This window comes from Chelonia mydas, chromosome 2 (genome assembly GCF_015237465.2).
Source record: "Chelonia mydas isolate rCheMyd1 chromosome 2, rCheMyd1.pri.v2, whole genome shotgun sequence".
Classification (NCBI taxonomy): Eukaryota; Metazoa; Chordata; order Testudines; family Cheloniidae; genus Chelonia; species Chelonia mydas.
In genome coordinates, this window is record NC_057850.1 from 242907009 (window position 1) to 242930288 (window position 23280).

At 40.7% G+C, this 23280-nt stretch overlaps 1 protein-coding gene across 4 annotated transcripts in view; it reads left to right on the forward strand.

The window, feature by feature from the left end:
- Nucleotides 1-23280, forward strand: part of LMBR1 (limb development membrane protein 1) — a 153699-nt gene that overhangs the window by 44280 nt on the left and 86139 nt on the right. The window contains exons 1-3 of one of the 4 annotated variants that reach the window (XM_037891076.2): nucleotides 79-1785; nucleotides 3077-3216; nucleotides 19765-19868. In XM_037891076.2, the coding sequence (XP_037747004.1) occupies nucleotides 19815-19868 (54 nt within the window). In that variant the 5' untranslated portion in view covers nucleotides 79-1785; nucleotides 3077-3216; nucleotides 19765-19814. Of the gene's footprint in view, nucleotides 1-78; nucleotides 1786-3076; nucleotides 3217-16946; nucleotides 17222-19764; nucleotides 19869-23280 lie in introns of those variants that run through there. The other 3 variants (XM_037891074.2, XM_043541557.1, XM_037891075.2) reach the window with 3 other exon arrangements.

The window sequence follows — 23280 nt, forward strand, 5'->3', positions numbered from 1 at the left end:
ATTTTCATGTAACTCTTATTTTTATTCCTTTTTCAGGCAAAATCTTCTCTGTTCCTGCCAGAAATATATATTATGAATATATATATTGTAAAAATTACCCAAATTATTCCATTCCAAATCTGTTTTAACCATTGCGTACACTTAAGGACAACTAAATGTGGCTCTTTCAGTTGTTTGTCCTGGTGTTTGGAGAAATCCCACGAGGCCTCTGTTGCAAGTCAAATCAGTACAGTAATCATCCCAAACTTCAACTAAAAATAAATTAATTTTATTGTCCATTTAAACTTTCATATGATCTGCTTTATAGTTAAACATTTCACTGAATAATTAGCATTAAAGTGATTGTCTTGTTCAATATTTTAAAAACATAATATGTAATACTTGTGACTGTTACATTAAGCACGCAAATGCACTCACAAAAACACACCTAATTAATCACTGTGGGTTTTGATAATATTCAAGAACTTAAATGTTCATCTCCTTAAAAGAAGTACCTTTCAAAAAAGATCTTAAATAGCAGGTCTTGTTCACAAAGTCCCTTGACTTTGCACTGTACCCTTTTCTGATTTATTGGCTTATTATAATCAATTTCTTCAATTATCTCTGAAGATTGCCACTATATGGAGTCATATGCCTTAGCTTCCCAATTCTGTGCTCTCTTTGCCACTGGACTTTTTTTCCCCCCTCTTCCTCTCCTTACCCAAAATAAACACCAAATCATGTTTGGGAAAGCTTCTTGAGCTGTGACTTTGCTTTATTTCCATTGTTAGGCTTCTGGAACTAAGTTCTTAGCTGAATTCAGGATGTATTCCTGCAATTTAGCATTTCTTGCTATTGAATTTTTCTTTAAATTGATTAACAGATGTCAGTGTCACTTTAGTTCCCTTCCTCTTAAATGGAAAACATTTTGAAAAGATAGTCTTTTGTTGCTGATGGTCTATTTTTGAGCAACCAACAATTTTTTACTTCCACCCTGTTCCTTTACAAACGTGAAATAGCTTTTTTTTGCTATTTGTTGTAGGCTTGAAGATATTATGAAGCAGTTTTCAAATTGCTCAGCACTCTCCCTTATGCTGGTGGTAGGGTGCTATATGCCGTGCAGTGGTACTTCTCCAGCAGTACGGGCATGCTGCGGGAGAGGGACATGTTGCTTATTTCACAGTGAAAGTGTGAAGGTACTGCTGCATTTTTTAGAAACCACACTTCCCCTACCACTAGTGAATGACACCCGCTTTGAATCCAAAAAATCACTTAAGTGTTACTGAAAAACATATCTGAGAAACAATGTGAAATACTAAATAAGTATAACTAAGAATTTCAGACTTTGCTCTCTAGTTTTGAGAGATTGTGGGTAATTAGTGAAAGGACTTTCTTGTAGAGAAAAGACTTAATTGCAGACTTTAGGCTTAGGCTATTTTATTTTGCCTTGCTGACTGGTTTATTCCAGCCTCCTTACTTGCTTTTCAGGGGGTTACACTCTGGGTTTTTGAGGAACTTCTTCGGTAAATTACAGATTAACTAGATAGACAAGGTGGGTGAAGTGTATATATCTTTGTGTTTCTCACCAACCAAAGTTGGCCTATTAAAATATAATACCTCATCCACCTTGTCTCTGTAATATCCTGGGACCAACACTGCTACAACTCTGCATGCAACATAGATTAACTAGCTTGCATCTGTGAGAAAATGTACATATTCTAGCCAGGCTGTCTATTTTGTACCTGTGGTACCTCAGTTTTGGATTTGGAATCTTCAAGTGATATTTGTTTTTTGTAAAATTGTAAGGTAAGTAACTGAGTACAAGACAATATTTTTTATGCTAGCTAAATTTTAATGTTAACTTCTTTCATTAAATTTGAAGCCATAAGAATTGCTCATTGTATGTATACATGTAATATAAGCTGCTTCCTGTTCTAATGATCTTAAACTCTCTTGTTCATTAGCTGTGAATGCTTGTTATCTTTAATTAAACTTTAACTTCACAAACACACAGGTTGATACTGCGTCACATATGGTAATCATCAGAATTTTGGTTAAAGAAAACTAACACTGTAGGATTCTGGATGGCTATACCTCCATTTAAGACCACTTCGTAGTACAACAAATTGACTGTAGTGGAAATACTTGTAAACAATGACTGTGGGAATGAGTAAGGGTTTGTAGAAATGGACCCTCTCTTTGTGAGAGGGTGGGGGAGGGAGAAAGTAATTCTACAGTCAAACAATATAATTATTGACATTTTCCCTGTAAGCGTCTTAGTCCAATATATATCTTAATTTTCAGTTATGCCGTTTAGAAAATTATTATAGAGTTCCATTTTAGTGTCAAACTTACACTTGAATAAAATTTTTGGTTGGCGTTGTGTTCTTGAAAAGGGTATAATTCTGTTAAAAGCGAAAAAATGGCACTTACTGTAAATTGTTTTTGGAGTATTTCAGATCAGTATACTTTTCCCTTCAAAATTTTAAATGCTTATTTTATTTTTAGTTGAGATTTCCCTTCATTCTATTATCTAGCCAACAGAATAATCTTTAGCCCATCAAATGATGATGGGTCCATGCTTTGTATGGAAAGAAACGCAGTAAATCTACAATTGCATGGTTAAATAGTCATGTTCAGTTGTGATCCTGTTGACATTTTTAGTGATTAATTGTTGCATTAATTCACTTTGAACCAGTGAGTGGTATCTTTCAATCGCTCCTTCTGTTAATCTCACCACTTTCCTGAGTAGTCTTAAGGAAAGGTATATTGTCCAAAGGTATTATATGTTGAAATACTTAATTGAGCTTGGATCATGAATGTATTCCAACCCTAGAGAAGAAAAGTCCTAATATTTTTTTCAAGAATGAATTATTTTTATTTATATAATTTTGATAATTCTGTAAACCACCTCATATCTGAAAAATAAAGATGTAGCGATGTACTTTTGTAAATATGACCTTTCAAAATATGTGCATTTTTGTAGTGTAAATTGATACATTTTTGCGATGAGCCCCATGAATTAGGTTTACTACTTTGTTGTTTGAAACATGTTATTTTATGGGCAGTAACAATGATACATTTGTTTGACTTCCAGGCTGTTTTTGAGTACCTTCACTCTTGCAGTTTCAGCTGGTGCCGTCCTGCTTCTACCTTTTTCAATAATCAGCAATGAGATCCTGCTTTCTTTTCCACAAAACTACTATATTCAGTGGTTAAATGGCTCTCTAATTCATGGTTAGTACTTGCATAATGTAATTAAAAGCACATTTTAACAGATAACACCACTTCCAGTGCATATTCTGGTTTTGAGTGATCCTTTTGTTTTTAATATACTTACTGGCATAATTGCTCAAAATTGTAAATGTTCTTGGTTTATATGCCATTGATAAATCAGGCATTTGTAATCTAATGCACAGCAGCAAATTTACAAGTCATCACCATTCTGGCTTTTTGAGGGTTGTGTTGACTAAGGGAAGGCAACCCAAAAGCTACTGTTCTTGAATACAGAAACATGTATAGCATAAGAACTGCTTTTACAGGAAGCTAAGTAACTTGGAAATGTGAAAGAAAAGTCTTATTACACCTGTAGGTGTAATGTTCAGTGAGCTAAAGAGGGATATGGAGGAAAAAAATTGTGTTTATTTATTCAAATGCGACTAGCGGTTCATACAAGAAACTTGTCATCTACAATGGATGGATTGAGAAGCAGTGAGTTTTAGCTGCTTTTATTTTTAAAAGTAAATCATGTATATAAAATTATATATTTTGATCTTGCCACATTTATTATGGTATTTTGTTAAAGTGAAATTGTTCAATGTAGAGTCTTGTCTCCCTGTGTGTTGACAGTGTCTAGCACTTTGGGCACTGCCAGAATTCAAATAATGGTAAGCGTGCTTAGTGCTCTACAGATATATATAGTTGCTGTAGTTCGGAGCAGCTAACATACTGCAATGAGAAGATGCATCTTGGTGAGGAATTGGTGATTGTCATTGGATTTAGATGTATTAATTGAGGAAAAAACATACCTTGTGATGTCAGGGGGCAACTTGCTAATAGAAAAGATAGCTATTTGCTGAGTTATCAAAAAGCAGAGGTACCCAGTTCTTCTTTAGACAGTGTGATGGACAATGGTGAGGCTTAAAATTGATATGCGGTTCTGAAGTCCCAATATTTTAAAAGGTAAACTTTTTCTAGTTGGTTAAGCTTAGAGTGTAGTATCTCTTAAGTGAATTTGAGACAAGCTGTTGCTTCCTGGTATTGAGAATTTCCATGTTTCGCTAACCTGAGTCACTTATGCCCCTTTATTTCTGCTCCATGCTGAAAGCCATTGTCTCTGAACATGTAAACACACACTCTGCATCTAACTAGGGCAGTTTCATTTTCCATGCAGTATCCCTATCCTTTGCATGTGACAGGCGGTGATGCAGTATGGTCAGGTAATGGGGCCTGATTAGGCTTGGAATTTAGAAATCCCAGAACCAAACCCCATGCATCCGGTACAGAGCAGTTCTTGCTTTGTGCTCCTCTCAGCTGCACCAAACCACCCAATCAGAGGCAATACATCTGGCTCACTGATACGATGCTTTTGGTTGCCAGGCACTGTCTAGGCTCTGTGACCTCCTCCAATGAGACTTGGTGTAGAAGATTAGATATGCTGGCCTGAAGTTTTACTTGCCTGTGTTTGCCTACATGTTGGTTCCATTTCCTCCTTATCATCATTTTGTGCCTTGCTTTTAACCCCCTTCTTAATTCTTGAGTCCTTCACCCACTTATTACTGTGTCTTTTCACCTCTACATCAGGAATGGTTTTCCTCTTCATCTGTGACAAGCATCCCACCCTTTCCTTCTTCAAATCCCTCCTCTAAACTCTGTACTCTGACTTAGACTTTGTTCTCCTATCTCTCTGGCACCATCTAACCTTGCTTTTGTATGTTAATTGCAAGTTAACTTTAAAAAACAACCCTTCCCCCCCCCCCCCCCAAAAAAAAAAAAAAAAACCAACAACAACAAAAAACACACACAAACAGAACCTCTAAGATATTTGCAGCAAACTAAATATTCTGGCTCTTGGAACATATTAAGGCAGCATTCCCTTTCTCTGTTTCCTTCATTTCTTCTCCCACTTTTCCAAAATTAGTTGACATTCTTCTTATGTTACCTAGATTTGGTTAATTTTATGTCTCTGCTGACATGCAATACTTTACAGATGTAAGACAGTCATTCCTTGTCACCCTATTCTTAAAAAAAAATTGGATTTTAATTCCCAAGGGAAGCAGGAATATACCATGCAGAGCAGCTCTTTCCTTCTCTACCTACAGTCAGCCACATAGATTTTTAACCTTTTACTAAATGAGAACAATAATCCTGTCAGAGAGCAAATGCTCCCTCCCCTGGCTGAAGGGGAAATGTTGTGAAAAATTTGAGCAAAAATCATTCTGTTGCTTTTGTATAGGGGAAAAATATTTCCTATATAATTTAAAATTATAATTTAAAAATTCTTTTAGAAGAGCTGTAGCGCCAAAATGGCTGAAGTTGAAAAATTGAAATTTGGCAAGAAATAGCTCTCCTTTAGGAGAAGTGCCTTTGAATTTTCCAGTAAATATTTTGTTTTGATTTGATTAAGACCATGTCAACACTACCGGCTAAATTGGCACTGCTGCAATCGATGCAGTGGTGTCGATTTAGTGGGTCTGGTGAAGACACGTTAAATTGGTGGAAGAGTGTTCTCCCATCTATTTGTGTACTCCACCTCCCCGAGAAGCGTAAGGGACGTTGGCTGGAGAGTGTCTCCCATCAACACAGCACAGTGTAGACACCACAGTAAGTGGATCCGTGTACTTCAGTTATGCTATTCATGTAACTGAAGTAGAATCATAGACTGACCTCCTGCACAATGCAGGTTATGGAATCTCACCCACCAACTCCTGTGACAAATCCCTAACTTATGTCTGAGCTACTGAAGTCCTCAAATCATGGTTTAAAGACTTCAAGGTGCAGAGAATCCTCCAGCAAGTGACCCGTGCCCCATGCTGCAGAGGAAGGTGAAAACCCCCCAGGGCCTCTGCCAGTCTGCCCTGGGGGAAAATTCCTTCCCGACCCCAAATATGGCGATCAGCTAGACCCTGAGCATGTGGGCAAGACTCACCAGCCAGACACCCAGGAAAGAATTCTCTGTAGTAACTCAGATCCCACCCCATCTAACATTGGGCATACCTACTGCTAGTAGTCGAAGATCAATTAATTGCCAAAATTAAGCTATCCCATCGTATCATCTCCTCCATAAACTTACGAAACTTACTCTTGAAGCCAGATGTGTCGTTTGCCCCCACTGCTTCCCTTGGAAGGCTGTTCCAGAACTTCACTCCTCTGATGGTTAGAAACATCGCAGCTCCCACTGGCCCATGCTGCTTCCCGCAGCCCCCGTTGGCCTGCAACGGTGAACTGCATCCAGTGGGAGCTGCGATTGGCCAAACCTGCGGATGCTGCAGGTAAACAAACGATCCCAGCCTGCCAGTGGATTTCCCTGATGGTCCGCATGCCAAAGGTTGCTGATCCCTGGTGTATAGTTTAACAATGGTTGATGTGAAAGTAGTAAATGCACTCGTGTAGAACCTAAGTTAGCTGTATATTGCAAAATTTAGTGAAAGTACCTAGTGAGAGCCTGCTCCAAACACCTCTGGAGTCCATGGAAAGATTTAGTGTATCTCTTATTTATTACACAGCTGGCAAAGCAAATGCTTCACAGTTTGTAATTCTTGCTGGAGATGGGCTCCCTCTTGCGGACTTTATTAGGTGTATGAGATGTAGTGTTCCTATGGTGTCTAGTCACATTATGACATTTCTTTTCTGTTTTCTTTCAAAAGTAATTAGGAAGTGTTATTTAAAAAAATAACTAAGAAAACATTAAGATTGCACTCTAAAGTGTGAAGTCAGGAAATGATTGCCTGAACATCCATAATTCTGTCCCCTTGTGTATGCAATATAAGAATCTTTAGATACAGGATCACTCGCTATTTCTCAAACACAGTATAATGTATCATTTTCCTGCAACCTGTCATACAATTTTTTTATATATTTTAAGTAGTGTAATGAAACAAAGATATAGTTGACTGACTAGTTGAAATACATGTTTAACAGCTAAGTACTGTTCAGTTTTTGAAACAACAGCACTGGGTTCTTCAGGTGTTATATAGTGGATGAGGCAGTCAACTACAAAACAAATTGAGCTGCAGACTATACTTCCAGTAATTTTTCCACTATTACTCTTCTAATTGTTCTGTAGTATGTTATGTTGTTTGATTTATTATCCACTTCATACAAAAGTCTCTAGTGGACTTCAGCTGGTGCACACAATTAATATACAGTACTACAAGTTGCTACTGTGCATTTGATAAATAGTATTTTGTCTTATAATTGAAGACTTCATTGTAATCTGTTCACAGAGGAACAGAGTTAAGGCTGCATTTTTAAACTTTTGCCAGTATAAATCAGAATCTTAATGTTGTCATTGATGCACTGTAGTTTCTTGTATTGAATTGATATGTTAAGTATCCACTTCTATGATTTTTATTAACAGTGGGTAAATTTTTTTAACCTATTATGAGCACCTCCCTGTTTTGTTGGGTTCTTGCCTTGGTATATGATTGTAACTATTTAATATTAGTGGTGACTTTAAAAAAGTCTCCTCTTACTATATATGTAACTAGGCAGAGAGTGCGTAATATTCAAGATGAGTAATTTTGTGTAATGAAAGTTTAACTGTCAACAGCTCCTGAAAATGTACTTAAAAATGGTAACATTTTCATTTCTGCTATTTTCAATGTGTCCAGCAGATGGAGGTAAAACTTAATGAAACTTGCACATAAACAGGAAGCAAAGTGCTGGGATATCTAAGCTGTTTGCCAAATGTGCAAGATTGAGTTGTTTCAGAATTGTTAAAACTTGTTTTATTGCAAGTTTCCTCTTAAATCAATACAAACAAATACAAAAAAGCATCCTAGTGGGCTGATTAGGAAAGCCTTGTACTTTGAGATTTCATTGAGTCTGTACAATTTTCATCTAAAGTTAACTCTGCCAATAGATGAAGGCCTGCAAAGTATCTTTTATACAACTTTAGCACCCAGTCAGTACAGGGGGAGCATAAATATTTACTTTTCAGTTTATATTGTACTGCTGTATTCTCAAATTAGTCCAACTGATTGGGAGGTGGGGTGGGAAAACAAAACTGAAGTGATAATGAAAAGAAAGGGGGAGAGGAGAACTTGTTGATGGCTACTTGCGTATACCAATGTAATGTTACTATCTTCAGGTTTTTTCCCCCCAATAAATCTTTACTGAATGGGGGGAGATGTATGTGTATAAATATTAATATAGTAATATCCCAGAAGGGAAGGATGTAGTTCCCATCAACCCTGTTAGTGTACATATGTTTGAATCACAACTTCTTAAAAATCATAATCTTGCTTAACCTCAAGTAACCATTCTATAATCCACTTAAACAAAATGACACAAAGAACATGCTTCTGAAATTTACCTGCTGTTCAGTGTATGTTTTTATGTTGCAAATGCTTATTCTGTAAGTCAGTTGTTTACTTTTCTTGTGCATAGTAAGTATACATCTATCATAACTCTTGAAACTTTGACAGCTGACTAACAAAACCAGTCAAATTCAACCTTTCCATCTGATTTCTAGGTAACTAAAATAAGGCCACGTATAGTGCACAAAGTGAAAGGAAACGAAATAAAAATAACCTCACAAACTGGCATAGTACTTCCCCTTTTGTATAAATATGGGAAACAGGAGAAATAATATTTCATGCTCACTGGTTTACTTACAGGGAAAGGGACTATGCAAACCTGCTTCCTCTCACCCAGTACTTGCAGTTAAGAGTGGCTGAGAGGCTCTTGCTGCAGTTTCCCAAGGGTGGCATGACTGGTGGCAGGATTTTCTCAGTTGAGGGGCCCTTTCCTTTGGAATTTGCTTTTCTTCGTTCCTTGAGTTTAACAGCATTTGGGAATGTGGCGCGCACACACACACATTCTTTAGCATTTGACTGGCTGCCTCCGTTATGTTGTTTCATGTGTGTTTGGGGTTTTGTGTAATTTTGTTTTCTGTAGCTGCAAGTTAGGGCTAAATTTAATTTTTTGTGCAAGTCCATTGACTTTACCAGCAATCGACTTGTACAATAGGATTTAAATCAGTCCATTCTAGCCAAAGGAAGGGAGTAAGTGGTGTGGGGGGAGAGGGAAGTGGTTTGAAAATTACTGAAAAAAATTGCAGGGGGAAAAGATGATCACTTATCTTAATCAGAACTAAACGGAAATCTCACCTCTTTCATAGATTGATAGATTCTAAGGCCTGAAGGGATCACTGTGATCATGTAGTCTGATCTCCTATATAACACAGGCCATAGAACTTCTGCTCTAGAAACTATTTTGAAGATCTTTTAGAAAAACATCCAATCTTGATTTAAAAATTGTCAGCGATGGAAAATCCACCACAACCTTTGGTAAATTGTTCCAATTGTTAATTACCCTCACTGTCAAACATTTACACCTTGTTTCCAGTCTGAATTTGTCTAGCTTCAATTTCCAGCCTTTGGATCATGTTACACCTTTCTGATAGACTGAAAAGCCTATTAAATATTTGTTCCCCATGTAGATACTTTCAGACTGTAATCCAGTCACCCCTTAGCAATCTGTTTGTTCAGATAAATCAATTGAGCACTTTGAGTCTATCACTATAAGGCTTGTTTTCTAATCCTTTAATCATTCTCGTGGTTCTTCTCTGAACCATTTTCAATTTATCAGAGTCCTTCTTGAATTGTTGGCACCAGAACTGGACACAGTATTCCAGCAGCGGTCACACCAGTTCCAGATACAGCAGTAAAATAACCTCTCTACTCCTACTTGAGATTCCCCTTTTCATGCATCCCAGGATCTCATTAGCTCTATGGCCACAAGCCAGGAACTGGTCTGTGGCTTTCAGGCAGATATATAAGCCTCAATGGAGGAACAGCAGCTCTCTGCTTAATGTCACTCCAGGGCTTCGAATTCTCTCCTGCCTGGTAGTGACAACAGACTCCCTACGCCTTAGCCTGCTCCAGCCCTGCTTCTAGTCCTGTTCTTAGTACTGCCCTAGTTTTGTTCTCACTCCGGCCTTGCTCCAAGGCCGCTCTAGACTCCTGATTCTGGCTCTGACCCCCGGCTCCAACCACTAGGCCTAACTGCCATGGCTCCCACCACTAGGACTGACCATCCCTATCACGGTTTGACACGTATTAAAATGCATATTGTTTGTGCCTAGTTTACCCTGCAGTCCAGATCATTCTGAATCTTTGACCTGTCCTCTTCATTATTTACCATTCCCCATTTTTTTTTTGGTCTTTTGCAAACTTTATAAGTGTTGTTTTTTGTCTTCTTCCAGGTCATTGATAACATTTTTTAAAAATAACATAGGGTCAAGAGCCAATCTCTGCAGGACCTCACTGGAAACAGAACTACTGGATTACGTTTCCCTATGTACAGTTACATTTTGAGACCCATCAGTTAGCCAGTTTTTAATCCATTTAATGTATGCTACTTTAATTTTATATCGTTCTAATTTTTTAATCAAAATGTTGTGTGGTATTAAGTCAAATGCCTTACAAATGACTATTATGTCAGCACTGTCAACCAAACTTGTAATCGCATCAAAAAAAATCAAGTTAATTTGACAGGATCTATTTTCCATAAACCCAAGTTGATTTGCATTAATTACATTACTGTCCTTTAATTCTTCATTAATTGAGTCCCATGTCAGCCGCTCCATTATCTTGCCTGAGATCGATGTCAGGCTGACAGGTCTGTAATTCCCTGGGTTATCCCATTTACCCTTTTGAAAAACTGGCACAACACTAGCTTTCTTCCAGTCTTCTGGAACTTCTAAAATGTTAACAGGCCATCAAGCTCCAGAGCTAGCTCTTTTAAAACTTGTGGTTGCAAGTTATCTGTACCTACTGATGTAAAAATGTCTAATTTTAGTAGGTGCAATTTAACATCCTCCATCGATACTAGTGGACTGAAAAGCTTATAATCATATGCTGAGACGAATATCTGTCTTTCCCCCCCAAACACAGAATGGAAACATTTATTGAACACTTCTGCCTTTTCTGCACTATTATTGATAATTCTACCACTTCCCTCTAGAATTCAGGATTCTTTTTTGTTCCTAATATATTTAAAAAAACTCTTCCTTATTGTCCTTAACTCTGCTGGCTATGGATATCTCCTTGTGTCCCTTTGCTTCCCTTATCAGTGTTTCACAGTTCCTAACTTCTGATTTATATTCATTACTATCAACTTACTTTCTTCCATTTGCTATATATGATAATTTTTTGCCCCCCCCCCCCTTTTTTTTTTTTTACAGCTGCCTTCACTTCGCCTCTAAACCACTTTTTTTTAAAATCATCACAGCCTTCTTTCATAGAAGATTAGGGTTGGAAGAGACCTCAGGAAGTCATCTAGTCCAACTCTCTGCTCAAAGCAGGATCAACCCAAACTAAATTATCCCACCCAGGGCTTTGTCAAGCCAGGCCTTAAAAGCCTCTAAGGATGGAGATTCCACCACCTCTCTAGGTAACCCATTCCAGTGCTTCACCACCCTCCTAATGAAATAGTTTTTCCTAATATCCAACCTAAACCTCCTACACTGCGACTTGAGACCATTGCTCCTTGTTTTGTCGTCTGCCACCACTGAGAACAGCCTAGCTCCATCCTCTTTGGAACCCCCGTTCAGGTAGTTGAACGCTGCTATCAAATCCCCCCTCACTCTTCTCTTTCACAGATTTTCCCAGTTGTGGGATTGACTTTGATGTAGGGCTGGTTTACACTTAAGTTGGCTTCACTATATTGCTCAGAGTTGTAAAAAATTTCACACTCTGGGATGTAATTAAGTTGACCTAAGTCCTGGTGTAGATGTCACAGGGTCTGTTGATGTAGCTTCCGTCCTTAGGGAGGTGAATTTACTACAACAGAAGAACTACCTCTTCTGTCTCTGTAGTGTCTATGCTGCAGATGCATTGTTGCAGGTAGCTGTGCTGCTGTAGCATTTCTAGTGCAGCCATATCATTATTGTTCCCTCAGTAGGTTCTAAAAGGACTACTTATTCTCTGTTTTGGAAAGGAAGAAATACAAATTACTAGAATTTCTGTTTTAAATACTTGGCACCAGTCACGTCATCTGAGCACCTCCTAAATGCCTGTATTCTTCTTCGAGGAGTGTCCCTATGGGTGCTCCGCTGTAGATGTCCTTGTGTTCCTACTCTGCTGATCAGAGAACTTCGGTAACAGTATCCATTAGGTCTGCAGATGCGCTGTCTCTCCTCGTGCTGTGCCACGAGGCTAGCCCGCATGTGTGGGCTAATATCCCTCAGTTCTATCTCAACCACCCCTGTTCATTAGTAGTCTAAGGCTATCTTTTTATTTTACATACCTGTAATTAGGGCTGGTCACCCTGGGGAGATCGATGCTACTGCAATCGATTCAGCAGCGATCGATTTAGCAGGTCTGGTGAAGACCTACTAAATCGATGGCAGAGTGCTCGCTGGTCGACCCCGGTACTCCAGCTCTCTGAGAAGAGTAAGGGAAGTCGACTGGAGAGCATCTGTCAACTCAGCACTGTGAAGACACTGGGATAAGTTGACCTAAGCTATGTCTACTCTAGCTACGTGAATAACATAGCTGGACTTACGCTGTAGTGAAGACAAGCCCTTAGTCTCCTAGTTACTGTTCTAGTTGTAATCTTCTTTTCCTTTCTTATTTTATCTTTGAAAATAATAAAAAAAAGACTTTAATTTCTTTCCTGCTTTTTCTCCCCCCGCCAGGGACCCTTTTCCCCCAGTGAGATATGTCCAGTTGCTGGGCTTAAAAAAGTGCTTCACTTGTAAAGAGGCGATCCCGGTAGCGGACAAGCACTCTCAGTGCATTTGCTGCCTTGGGGAAGGCCATGTATGACAGAAGTGTGGTCTTTGGCAATAACTCTGGCCAAGATCCCACAAAGACAGAGTGCTCCACCAGAAGGTCATCTTCAGTGAGGCAGCTCTCTGACCCCAGTTGCCTGGTAGACATAAGTTTTTGCCACGGCCTTCTTCATCTAAGGGCTGTGGGTCAAGGAAACAGGCTGCGGACCCCTCTCATAAATCATCTAAGAAGAGACAGAGAGGTCCCCATAGTGAGCCCTGAGATAGCTGTAAGCGATCACCATCTCAGTCCAGCACCCATGGCTCACGGAAACCGACAGCAAACAGCACCGCTCACAGGCCCATGGACCCGATGGGTATGGGCCATGGGCATTGAGTCATCGGCACTGAAGGACAGGAGTAAGCACTCCTCTAAAAAGATGCTCCCGGTGCACAAGTCCACATCACCACTGCCAGCGATGGCTTGCCCATTACAGGAACGACCGGTGCAGGTAAAGTGCCAGAAGCTATTGTGACAGATTTAAGGCCATTATTCAGGAGGGCCAATTAGTGGAAAGACATCGCTGCAATCTGCCACTGATGCAGCCAACAGGGCGGCTAGGTGAATCGCCGTGGTTGTGGTGATGCGATGAGCGTCATGGCTCCATTTGTCAGGCTTCCTGAAAGAGGTACAGTCCAGTGTTGAGGATGTTCCTTTTGAGGGCACAGAGTTCTTTGCCAGCAAGACTGATGCCTCCCTTCACACCCTTAAGGACTCCAGTACTAGCCTTCGGTCACTGGGCATCTATACCTGGACAAAAGAGACGATTTAATCCTCAATCCCAGTATAGACTACATGGGTCTCAGTACCAACCTCAACACTACTACGAGCCACAAAGAAAGAAAGGGAACTTTCCTAAACACAAATCACCCGGTCCACGATCTTTGTCCCAGCCCTCTGCATTTAAGCACCATTTTTGACAGGCAGGTTGAGGTGCCGTTAGACCACTCCCCTTGACCAACACAGCCAACCATCGGTCCACACCCATTTTGCCATGATTGGTAGCATTCCGCAGTGCCTGGGAATGCATAATATTGGACCAATGAGGCCTCAAGATCGTTCAAACTAGGTACTCCATCCATTTTACTTCACTACCCACTCTACAACCCCCTTCCCTGTTCCTCTTCAGGACCCTTTGTCACGTGATTTTACTATGACAAGATGTAGAGCAAAACCTACAGTTAGGAGCCATAGAACCAGTACCTCAACATCTACAAGGTAATGGGTTCTACTCTCATTATTTTCTCATATCCTAAAAGAAGGGAGGTTGGAGACCCATATTTGACCTCTGAGCTCTCAACAAGTTTGTCAAGGCTCAAAAATTCAAGATGGTCACGTTATCAATGATCATTCCAACTTTGGAACAGGGAGACTTGCTTTTGGCCCTTGACCTTTAGGACGCCTATTTTCATATCTCAGTCCTCCTGGCTCACAGATGATTTGTCACATTCACTGTGGGACATGACCACTACCAATACAGAGTGCTCCCCTTTGGGCTATCATCAGCTCCGAGAGTATTTTCCAAGGTTCTTTCAGTAGTGGCCGCTCCTTTACGTTTCCAAGGGATAATGGTCTATCCCTACCTGGATGATTATCTCCTCAGAGCCCGATCTCTGAGAAAGGCTCACCAAGTCATCAAAGCAACGGTGAACTTGTTTACAGAACTGGGTCTACAGATCAACATCCGGAAGTCAACCTTCACTCCAGTGTAACCTGGAATTCATAAGGGTCGACCGTGACTCATTACAGGCCAAAGTCCTCTTGCTTCTACACAGGTTCCTATCTTTAATCACGCTCATAGACACCTTTCAGAGTAGCCTTTAGATACCAGCCTGGCTTTGCCCCCAACTCTTGGGGCATATGGCAGTGGGCACGGTGGTGATACTGCGTGCCAGGCTTCACATGCAATGCCTCCAAATTTGGTTCAGCTTGGTTTACTGACCAAACAAGGACAGACTGGACAAATCTCTATCACCACCCACCAGAATCAAAAACTGGTGGAAGGACCCAGTCAACATTTGTAAGGGGATCCCCTTCTTGCAGGCATCGCTGTCGTTGCTCCTCACCACTAGCGCATCACTCATAGAGTTAGTTGCGCATCTAAACGGCCTCAGAACACAAAGCAAATGGTCGCCCATGGAGATCACCCTTCATATCAATCTCCTTGAGCTAAGAGTGATCAGGAGCGCCTGTGCCCATTTCCTGCTGATCATGCACAAAGATCCTAACAGACAGCTTATTCTGTATGTACTACATCAGTTGACAAGGGGGAGCCAGGTCACCCTCTCTATGCGCAGAAGTGATAAGGCTATGGAATTGGTGCATCTCCCACAATGTTACACTGTCTGTGGCTCACCTCCCAGGTGCACAAAACTCAATAGCGGGCAGTCTCAGTCACAAATTCCCACACGACGACGAGTGGGAGATACCCCCGACAGTACTTCACAACCTATTCAGACAATGGGGGACACAGTCCACAGACCTGTTTGCCACTCACCTGAACCAGAAATGTCCACACTACTGCTCCAGAGTGGGGTTAGGGTAATGCTCCTTGGGTGATGCTCTCCTCTTCCCTGGGACAGGGACCTTCTCTGTGTCTTTTCCCCATTTACCCTACTGTTGAAGGTCCTGCTGAAAGTAAACAGGGATGGAGATCATGTCATTCTGTTTGCTCCTACTTTCCCAAGACAGACCTGCTACCGTCATAGCTTGTGATGTGCCTGCCAGTCCCTTTCCCGGCCATTCCACACCTCTCACAGAACAGAAGATGTACCCTACATCCCAACTTGGGGATTCTCCACCTGAGGGCATGGCTTCTGTTTGGTTCCAACACCTAGAAAACTCCTGTTCAAGAGCGGTACAAGCGGTTCTGTTACACAGTAGAAAGTCCTCAACACAATGTACTTACCTGCAGAAATGGTTCAGGTTTCAGATTTGATGAACATCCCAACAAATCTCCCCAACTTCTGCGTCTCTTCCACAGATCCTAGATTATGCTTTGACCCTGAAAAGGTTGGGTCTATCTCTAAGCTCTCTTAGGGTTCACCTGGCAGCTATAACAGCTTTCCACCAACCTGTATGGGGGTACTAAGTGCTGTCACGCCCAACCGCTTAGGAAGTTCCTCGAGGGTGTAGTAAACCTCTTCCCTCAGCTTCGACTCCCTACCCCCACATGGGGACTAAGGACTGAGTAGGCCCCCCCTTTGAACCCATGGCCACCTGTTCACTGCTGTACCTATCAATGAAAATTGCCTTCTTGATAATGATTACCTTGACCAGGAAAATAGGAGAGATTGTGGCTCTGATGGTACATTCCCCTTACCTGGTATTTTTTCTGGAAAGGGTTATGCTCCGACCCCATCCAAAATTCATCCCTAAGGTAACCTCCGCATTTCACATGAATCAATTGATTCACCTTCCAATCTTCTATGCCAAGCCACATCAAGATGACAGGGAAGCTATATTATATACACTAGGTGTCAGGAGAACCCTGGCCTTCTACCTGGACAGGACAAAGGCCTTCAGGAAGTCCCTTAGGCTTTTCCTCTTCATTAAGGAAAGATCCAAGGGCTCAGCAGTATCAGCCCAAAGGCTCTCCAAGTGGGTCTCGAATTGCATCAGGCTGTGTTATCAAGTTTGCAACTTGACCCCTGCAGACTGACCTTGTGGAGTGTGCATGAACAATCTCCTCATCCGTCATCACCTTCAAGAATGTCCCTATCTCAGAGATTTGTAGAGTGGCGACATGGGTGTCAGTCCACACTTTTGCAGAACACTATATGATCACTGGGGACTCTGCCTCTGATGCCATCTTTGCCTCGATAGGTCTGTTACCGATGACAGCATTGACTCCGAAGTCCCGGCCCTCCAGAAGGGGAACTGCTCGGGAGGCACCTACAGTGGAGCACCCATAGGAACGCTACTTGAGGAAGTTACTCACCTTGTGCAGTAACAATGGTTCTTCAAGATGCATGTATCTACGGATGCTCCACAACCTGCTTTCCTCCCCTCTACTTTGGAGTTCTTGTCTATGACTCTGCGGTAGGGAAGAAACTGAGGGGCATTAGCCCATGCATGCTGGCTAGCCTCGTGGCACAGCACAAGGAGAGAGAGAACGCATGTGCGGGCCTAACAGACACTCCTACCAAAGTTCTCTGATCAGCAGCGCAGTGACGCAAGCACACCTACAGTGGAGCACCCGTACGGGGACACATCTTGAGGAACCATCATTACTGCGCAAAGTGAGTAACTTCTTATGGTAAGAAAATATATTTTCTCCTTATATAATGAGGTATCAGACTGAAAATGCTACAGAGAGCAAGCCATTGTTGGTTAGAAGGGCTCAGTCAATGTCTTATCTGTTTTGTTACACCACTAGCTTAGTTGCATGTTAAAATATAAGCCAGTGGTTCTCAGCCTGTTTACCATTGTGGGCCGCGTATAGAGCTCTCTCTGTTATGTGGGCTGTATCCACATAATATACATACTACCTGAATGGCCCTGAGGATTTCACATGGGCCACAGCTGTGTGCTGATTGGGTTTCAAGCAGTCTGCAGGCCACAGGTTGAGAACCACAGATATAAAATGTTTCCACATAATATTTATTTGAAATGTATGGAAAAATCATTTTTGCTTTGTACAATGACACTTATGGGATCACAAAAATCAATGTAAAATAAATTTCCCTTTTACAGTAACTAATGTGGGAATTAAATTCAATATGACTGTTCAGTAAAAACTCTTCTGTTCATTGCAAATAAAACAGTAACCGTATAACAACATTGTTTAGTAAATATAAGTAAATGTATTGAAAATATCTTACAGAAGACTTCTGGTAATAATTATAATGTTGAAACATGTCATCTAAAAGATGTTAATTTTTCATTTTTGAAATTACCACTATAAGAATAGGTATGTTTGACTGAGACTGAGTTATGTTTATATCATACAGTTCATATTTGAAGTGTGTATATTTAGTGTACCCATTGCTGTGGTGTGTTGGCACTAGTAAAATTGAGAACAAAATCTAAAGACCCATTTCAAAAGGCTGAGCTTTTTTCCCACAGCTTCCCGCTTTAAATATCACTACGATGTGCATGCTATCACTCTTCTTTTGTTGTAGGAAGGCTTAATTCTATGTTCAGCACATGGGTATGCACTAGATGACCTCTTGAGGTCCTTCCAGCCCTACATTTCTATGCCACTATAAAGGTGGTAAGATCTGAGCTCAAACTGTTACTTAAGGAATGGAGTTTCAAATATGACTGTGCCATAAAGATTCTTGTCCCTGGAAACCTTACACTCTGGGAACACACTGTTTGTTTGATCATTGCTCTCATACTGGGTTGTGGAACGATATAGTCCATTCCTGAGAGTTGGTTCCCCAGCCCGTTTAGGACTTGGGAGATCTAGAGTAGGATTTTGAAGTGCATGCTGTATTGGAGGAGGTTGGAGAGCATGCAAAGCCCTGGAGTAATGTTTTCCTCTCAGCCTGTGTTTTTTAAATGAGACCCAGTTGCACCTGCCTTGGGGCTTCAGTTTTCATTCCCAAGTGCAATGTGCGTGGCAGTAGTCAAGTTTATTGGTGACTGTAGTATGGGTAGACTGTGGGTAAGTCAGAAACTGATAAGGAGGAACACAGTGTCCTGCCCAGCTGGAGATGAGAATAGTGGAAAAATGTGTAACCACTAGTGACTTTGTCCAGAAGATCTCAAACTTTGCAAAATCTTGATTATTGCACAGATGCCCAAGGTGGAGGTCTAGGGTAATCCTTTCAGCCCTTCTAACCATCACCTCCTCTGTCTTGCCTTTTCTCTGTTTTAGCCAGCAGCTGATTTCAGTTAGACACAGGTAAAATGGCAATATCTGCATTTGATGTAGAGATGGTGTTATCTGTGTATTGCTGGCATTAAAGTCCATGTTGTGCCTCAATCCCCTCTAAAGGGAAGAATAGGAGAGGGAATAGAACTGAGCCGTCCAAGAATCAGTGCTGAGATGAGACCTTGTACTGGAAATTATTATTCTGTATAGACAGCTTAAAAATTATCTGTAGCATGAAATGGTACCATCTTGAGGTATAATCTCTTCAGGTTTCGCAAACTAAGCAATTCAGGGTTGCTATTTGATGTCGAATGAAACGCTTCACAGAAAAGCCCAGTATTCTGCAGGAAATGGGGTTAGTCATTCGGAAGGTGACACTTTAAGAAGAATCAGTATTGTGCTGGTGCTCAGGAATCTGCTTGAGCACTAGGCTTAGGTTGAGATTTACAAAGGTATTTAGGCATGTAAAGATGCAGGTAAGTACCTAGTGGGATTTATAAAAGTGCCTGAATTAAGTGTCTAACTCCCATTGCTTAGGACCCAAAAACCTTTGTAAATATGGCGCTTGGAAACGTGTTAATAAATTGTGAATATCTTTATAGCTTAAAAATCCCTGGTCAATCTTCACAAGAAAGGATACTGTAGAAAAATACAGTTTTAGTTATTGCAGCCAGTCTTCAAAACTTCCCAATAGTTTCAATTAGGTAAGGCAGTATTCACTTTTGGCTTAAAATTTCAGGGCATTGAGGTTGCTGCCTTTCAGTGGTAGATTATATGAATCTTATGTATATTTAAGATCTTCATTTATATTTATATATAAATTATTATACATGCTCTGTATTTATCTAAAAAGCCTACCTAGTTGAAAGACAGTATAGTGATGTCAGGAATTTTAATAAGTTTTATTTTAAGATGCTTCAGTTTTGAAAAGTAATGTAAACATTTTCTTCTCATTTATTTCAGGTCTGTGGAATCTTGCTTCCCTTTTTTCCAATCTTTGTTTGTTTGTGCTGATGCCCTTTGCCTTCTTCTTTCTGGAATCAGAAGGATTTGCTGGCTTAAAAAAGGTAGGTAAATATATTATTTTTAGACTTATTAATGTATAAATACCAAGTCCCAAAGCTGTAATTACAATAGTATCAGGCTATTTCGTTTAGAGTGTAGCTGCAAAGGATAGTGCGTACAAACTATTGATTTTACTGCAATTACATACAAATAACTGGTACAGTAGCAAAAAAATTAATTGGCTTCTGTACAGTTTGGACCACTGTTACGAACTGGTTTCCATGAACTTGTTTTATTGTAGTAAGCTAATTACATACTTTATTGAATTTTTTAGGCCTTGTCTGCACTAAACAGATCAAGCCAGCTTTGTTGTTCAGGGGTGTGAAAAATCCACACCCTTGAGTGACGTAGTTAAGCTGACCTAACCCCCGTTGTAGATAGACTAGGTTGATGGATTCTTCTCAGGGAGGTGGATTACCTGTGCCATTGGGAGAACCCCTCCCCTCGGCATAGGTAGTGTCTACACTGAAGCGCCACAGCGACGCAGCTGTAGTGTTTCACGTGTAGAGAAGCCCTTATAACTTTGGTTGCACATCTGTATATACCCCTTATTTGCTGTTTGATGTAATTATTTATTAAATAATTTAAAATGTGCTCAGTGTTGTACAAAACATAGCATACAGACACGGACTGCCCTGAGGAAGTTAAGATATAAGCAATGTACATTGAAGTGGTGAAGGCTTCCAGGATTCTTGATGTTACAATGCAATGGCACCTACACCATAGTTAAGCTAGTGTTAGAGTTGGGTTTTAGCAGGAGCTTTAAATCTTTGTTGTACAAATCTCATTGAAATGGGAAAAGACTATACACAAAATATAAACTTTGAGCTCTCTTTGAATTTTCGAAGTCAATTGGCGAAAAATGAATCCATACAGAGAGTAAGTCTAAAAATTGCTCCTTTTTGTAACTTCACTGTCTTTTTTTGTACCCCTTTTGAAAGAAATCTAAATCACTCCAGGACCTGTCCCATGTCTATATTGTTGCTCCTCGTGCTGATTCCTAGAATATCAGTTATAAATATATAGTGTTTGCCTATAGAGTATTTTATAACTCTTTAGCCATAATGGAAGACATATGTGCCAAGGTGAACCTGCTCAATTTTAATTGATGCCAAGTCTGCTGTAGCACAAACACCATAACTCACATCCAGCAAGGGTGATGGGGAGAAAGGCAGACTTTTTCCTTTGCTTCTCCTAAATGTTGTTTAAATTCTCATTCAGTTTAGTAAGGCCACGAACCCCAGCTTTGAAGACAGCTATGAAAGAGCTTCTGAACTCTCCCCTCACACTGTCTTTTTATAAATAAGCTAGCAGGAAGCTTATGCAAGGTCACTGCAGGTACGGATCCCGAGTATCCACTATACTATACTGCTATTCAGAGTGACTAAACTACTTTGCATTATTGCATCTCTCATCACTATAAATCACATTCCTCATCCAGAGCCAGAAATAGAATCCACGATTGGTGAGAACCAGTATTCTGTTTTAATTAGTGAATAGCTGTGTGTTGTGTTTCCCTCTGTGCCTATCCATAAAACAGTGGTTCTCAGCCTTTCCAGACTACTGTACCTCTTTCAGGAGTCTGATTTGTCTTGTGTAGCACAAGTTTCACCTCACTTAAAAACTACTTGCTTACAAAATCAGACATAAAAATACAAAAGCGTCACAGCACACTTACTGAAAAATAGCTTACTTTCTCATTTTTACCATATAATTATAAAATAAATAGATTGGAATATAAATATTGTACTTACATTTCAGTGTGATACTTGAGCCTGTTTTTCATTTGTGAGCCTTGTCTGAAGTCCAAGCCTTGCTGCCCGGGGCTGAAGCATGTAGCTTAGCTTTGCAGGGCTCCTTGTGTGATGGGGCCCTGGGCAGTTGCCCTGCTTGCCAGCCCCAATGCCGGCCCTGCACTTGCAAACCCCCCCACAAACCCATCCCGTGTCGCCTGCCGGGGTCACAACCCCAGGTTGAGAAACACCGTTCTAGATGAGTTGAAAACCTCCTGGAAGATGTGCGTACCCCCAGGGATACATGTACCTTCGTTGAGAATCACTGCCATGGAGGATGCAGGTCTGTGGCAGCTCTCATCTTGAGAGCTTGTCTCTTTATCACAAGCTGTAAAGGCATTCATTCCTTTAGCTCTGGAAATCATCAGTTCAATACTCTGTTGGCCAAGATGGCAGCAGTCACGTTTACAGGTGTCCCACATTGGTATGTTTGTGGGATGAAAAGTATGCTTCATACTGATGATGATGGAGGGCCCAGAGGATCTGGGAGCACTATAGGAAGCCTGTTCTCCAGGCCACAGCCATTTTCCAGAAGTCTGTGAGAGGCTACAGAGTGTTTCAGGCAGTAATGGATGCAGTCTCTTTCAAAGAGATTCCCTCCAACTGACAGGTTATGTCATATCCTCCATCTAAGCATGGAGAAATGTTCCAGATATATACCTTCAGTAACCTTTAAACAAGAATAAAATGTTATAAAGAATTTGCTTGCTATCACAACTATACACACTTTTCAGGAATGTTGAGGTAGTCAGGAGCAGGACCATCAGCTCAGTTTCTCCCTCTGATTCCCAGGTAGGTGCAGCTCTTACTCTGGGGAAGTGTCCACTGAGGTACACCAATGCTGTATAGAAAGCCCAAGAAACTGGCAAACAAAAACTGTTTAGTAGCAGTTAAAGTTGTGGCAGTTCACCCCCCTTCCCCAACCTTAAAAGAATGGAAGCCATTCAGAATGGAAGCATTCCTTTCCACCTTAATATTGTCCACAGTACTATTGATAATGCACTCCCTCACTCCATAACGTTTCACTTCCATCTTCAGCTGATACCAAAAGCAATATGCACCCTAGCTACATCAAACTTGTACTCTAACTCAAAACCTTAATAATCTTAGGTGTCTTAAGACAGAGTAACTGCCTAAATGCATGGAATATGTGACAATCAAATATGCTGGTCTGTTGATATAAAAGCAAGTGAGATCACTGTTTGTTTTGCATTAGAATGCAACAACTATGGTTTCTTTGCATCACTCAGGTGGCATAAAGGGATCTGGCTGCAAATTCCACTGATGTAGGAGGGGAACTTCTTGCTGCACATATGTACCAGATCTGGAGCTTACACCTGCCAGCCCTCTTTCTTGCTGGGAGTGAGGCAGAGTAGAGTTTTGCTATGCCAGTCCTCTGCTTGCATAGGGTTCATTTAGGACCCTATACTAGTGGCACAAATAGAGGACCCTGGCAACTGCTCTAAATTGGATCAGGGTCACAGATGAACTTCTTAAATGGGGAATCTCACCTGGTTCCCTGATACCCTATCCATCCTTCTGTGCTGAGCAGAGCTCTGCTGCAGGAGATAATGCAGCCCAAAATACCTAATTGTTTAATAACACCATATTTGGTATTATA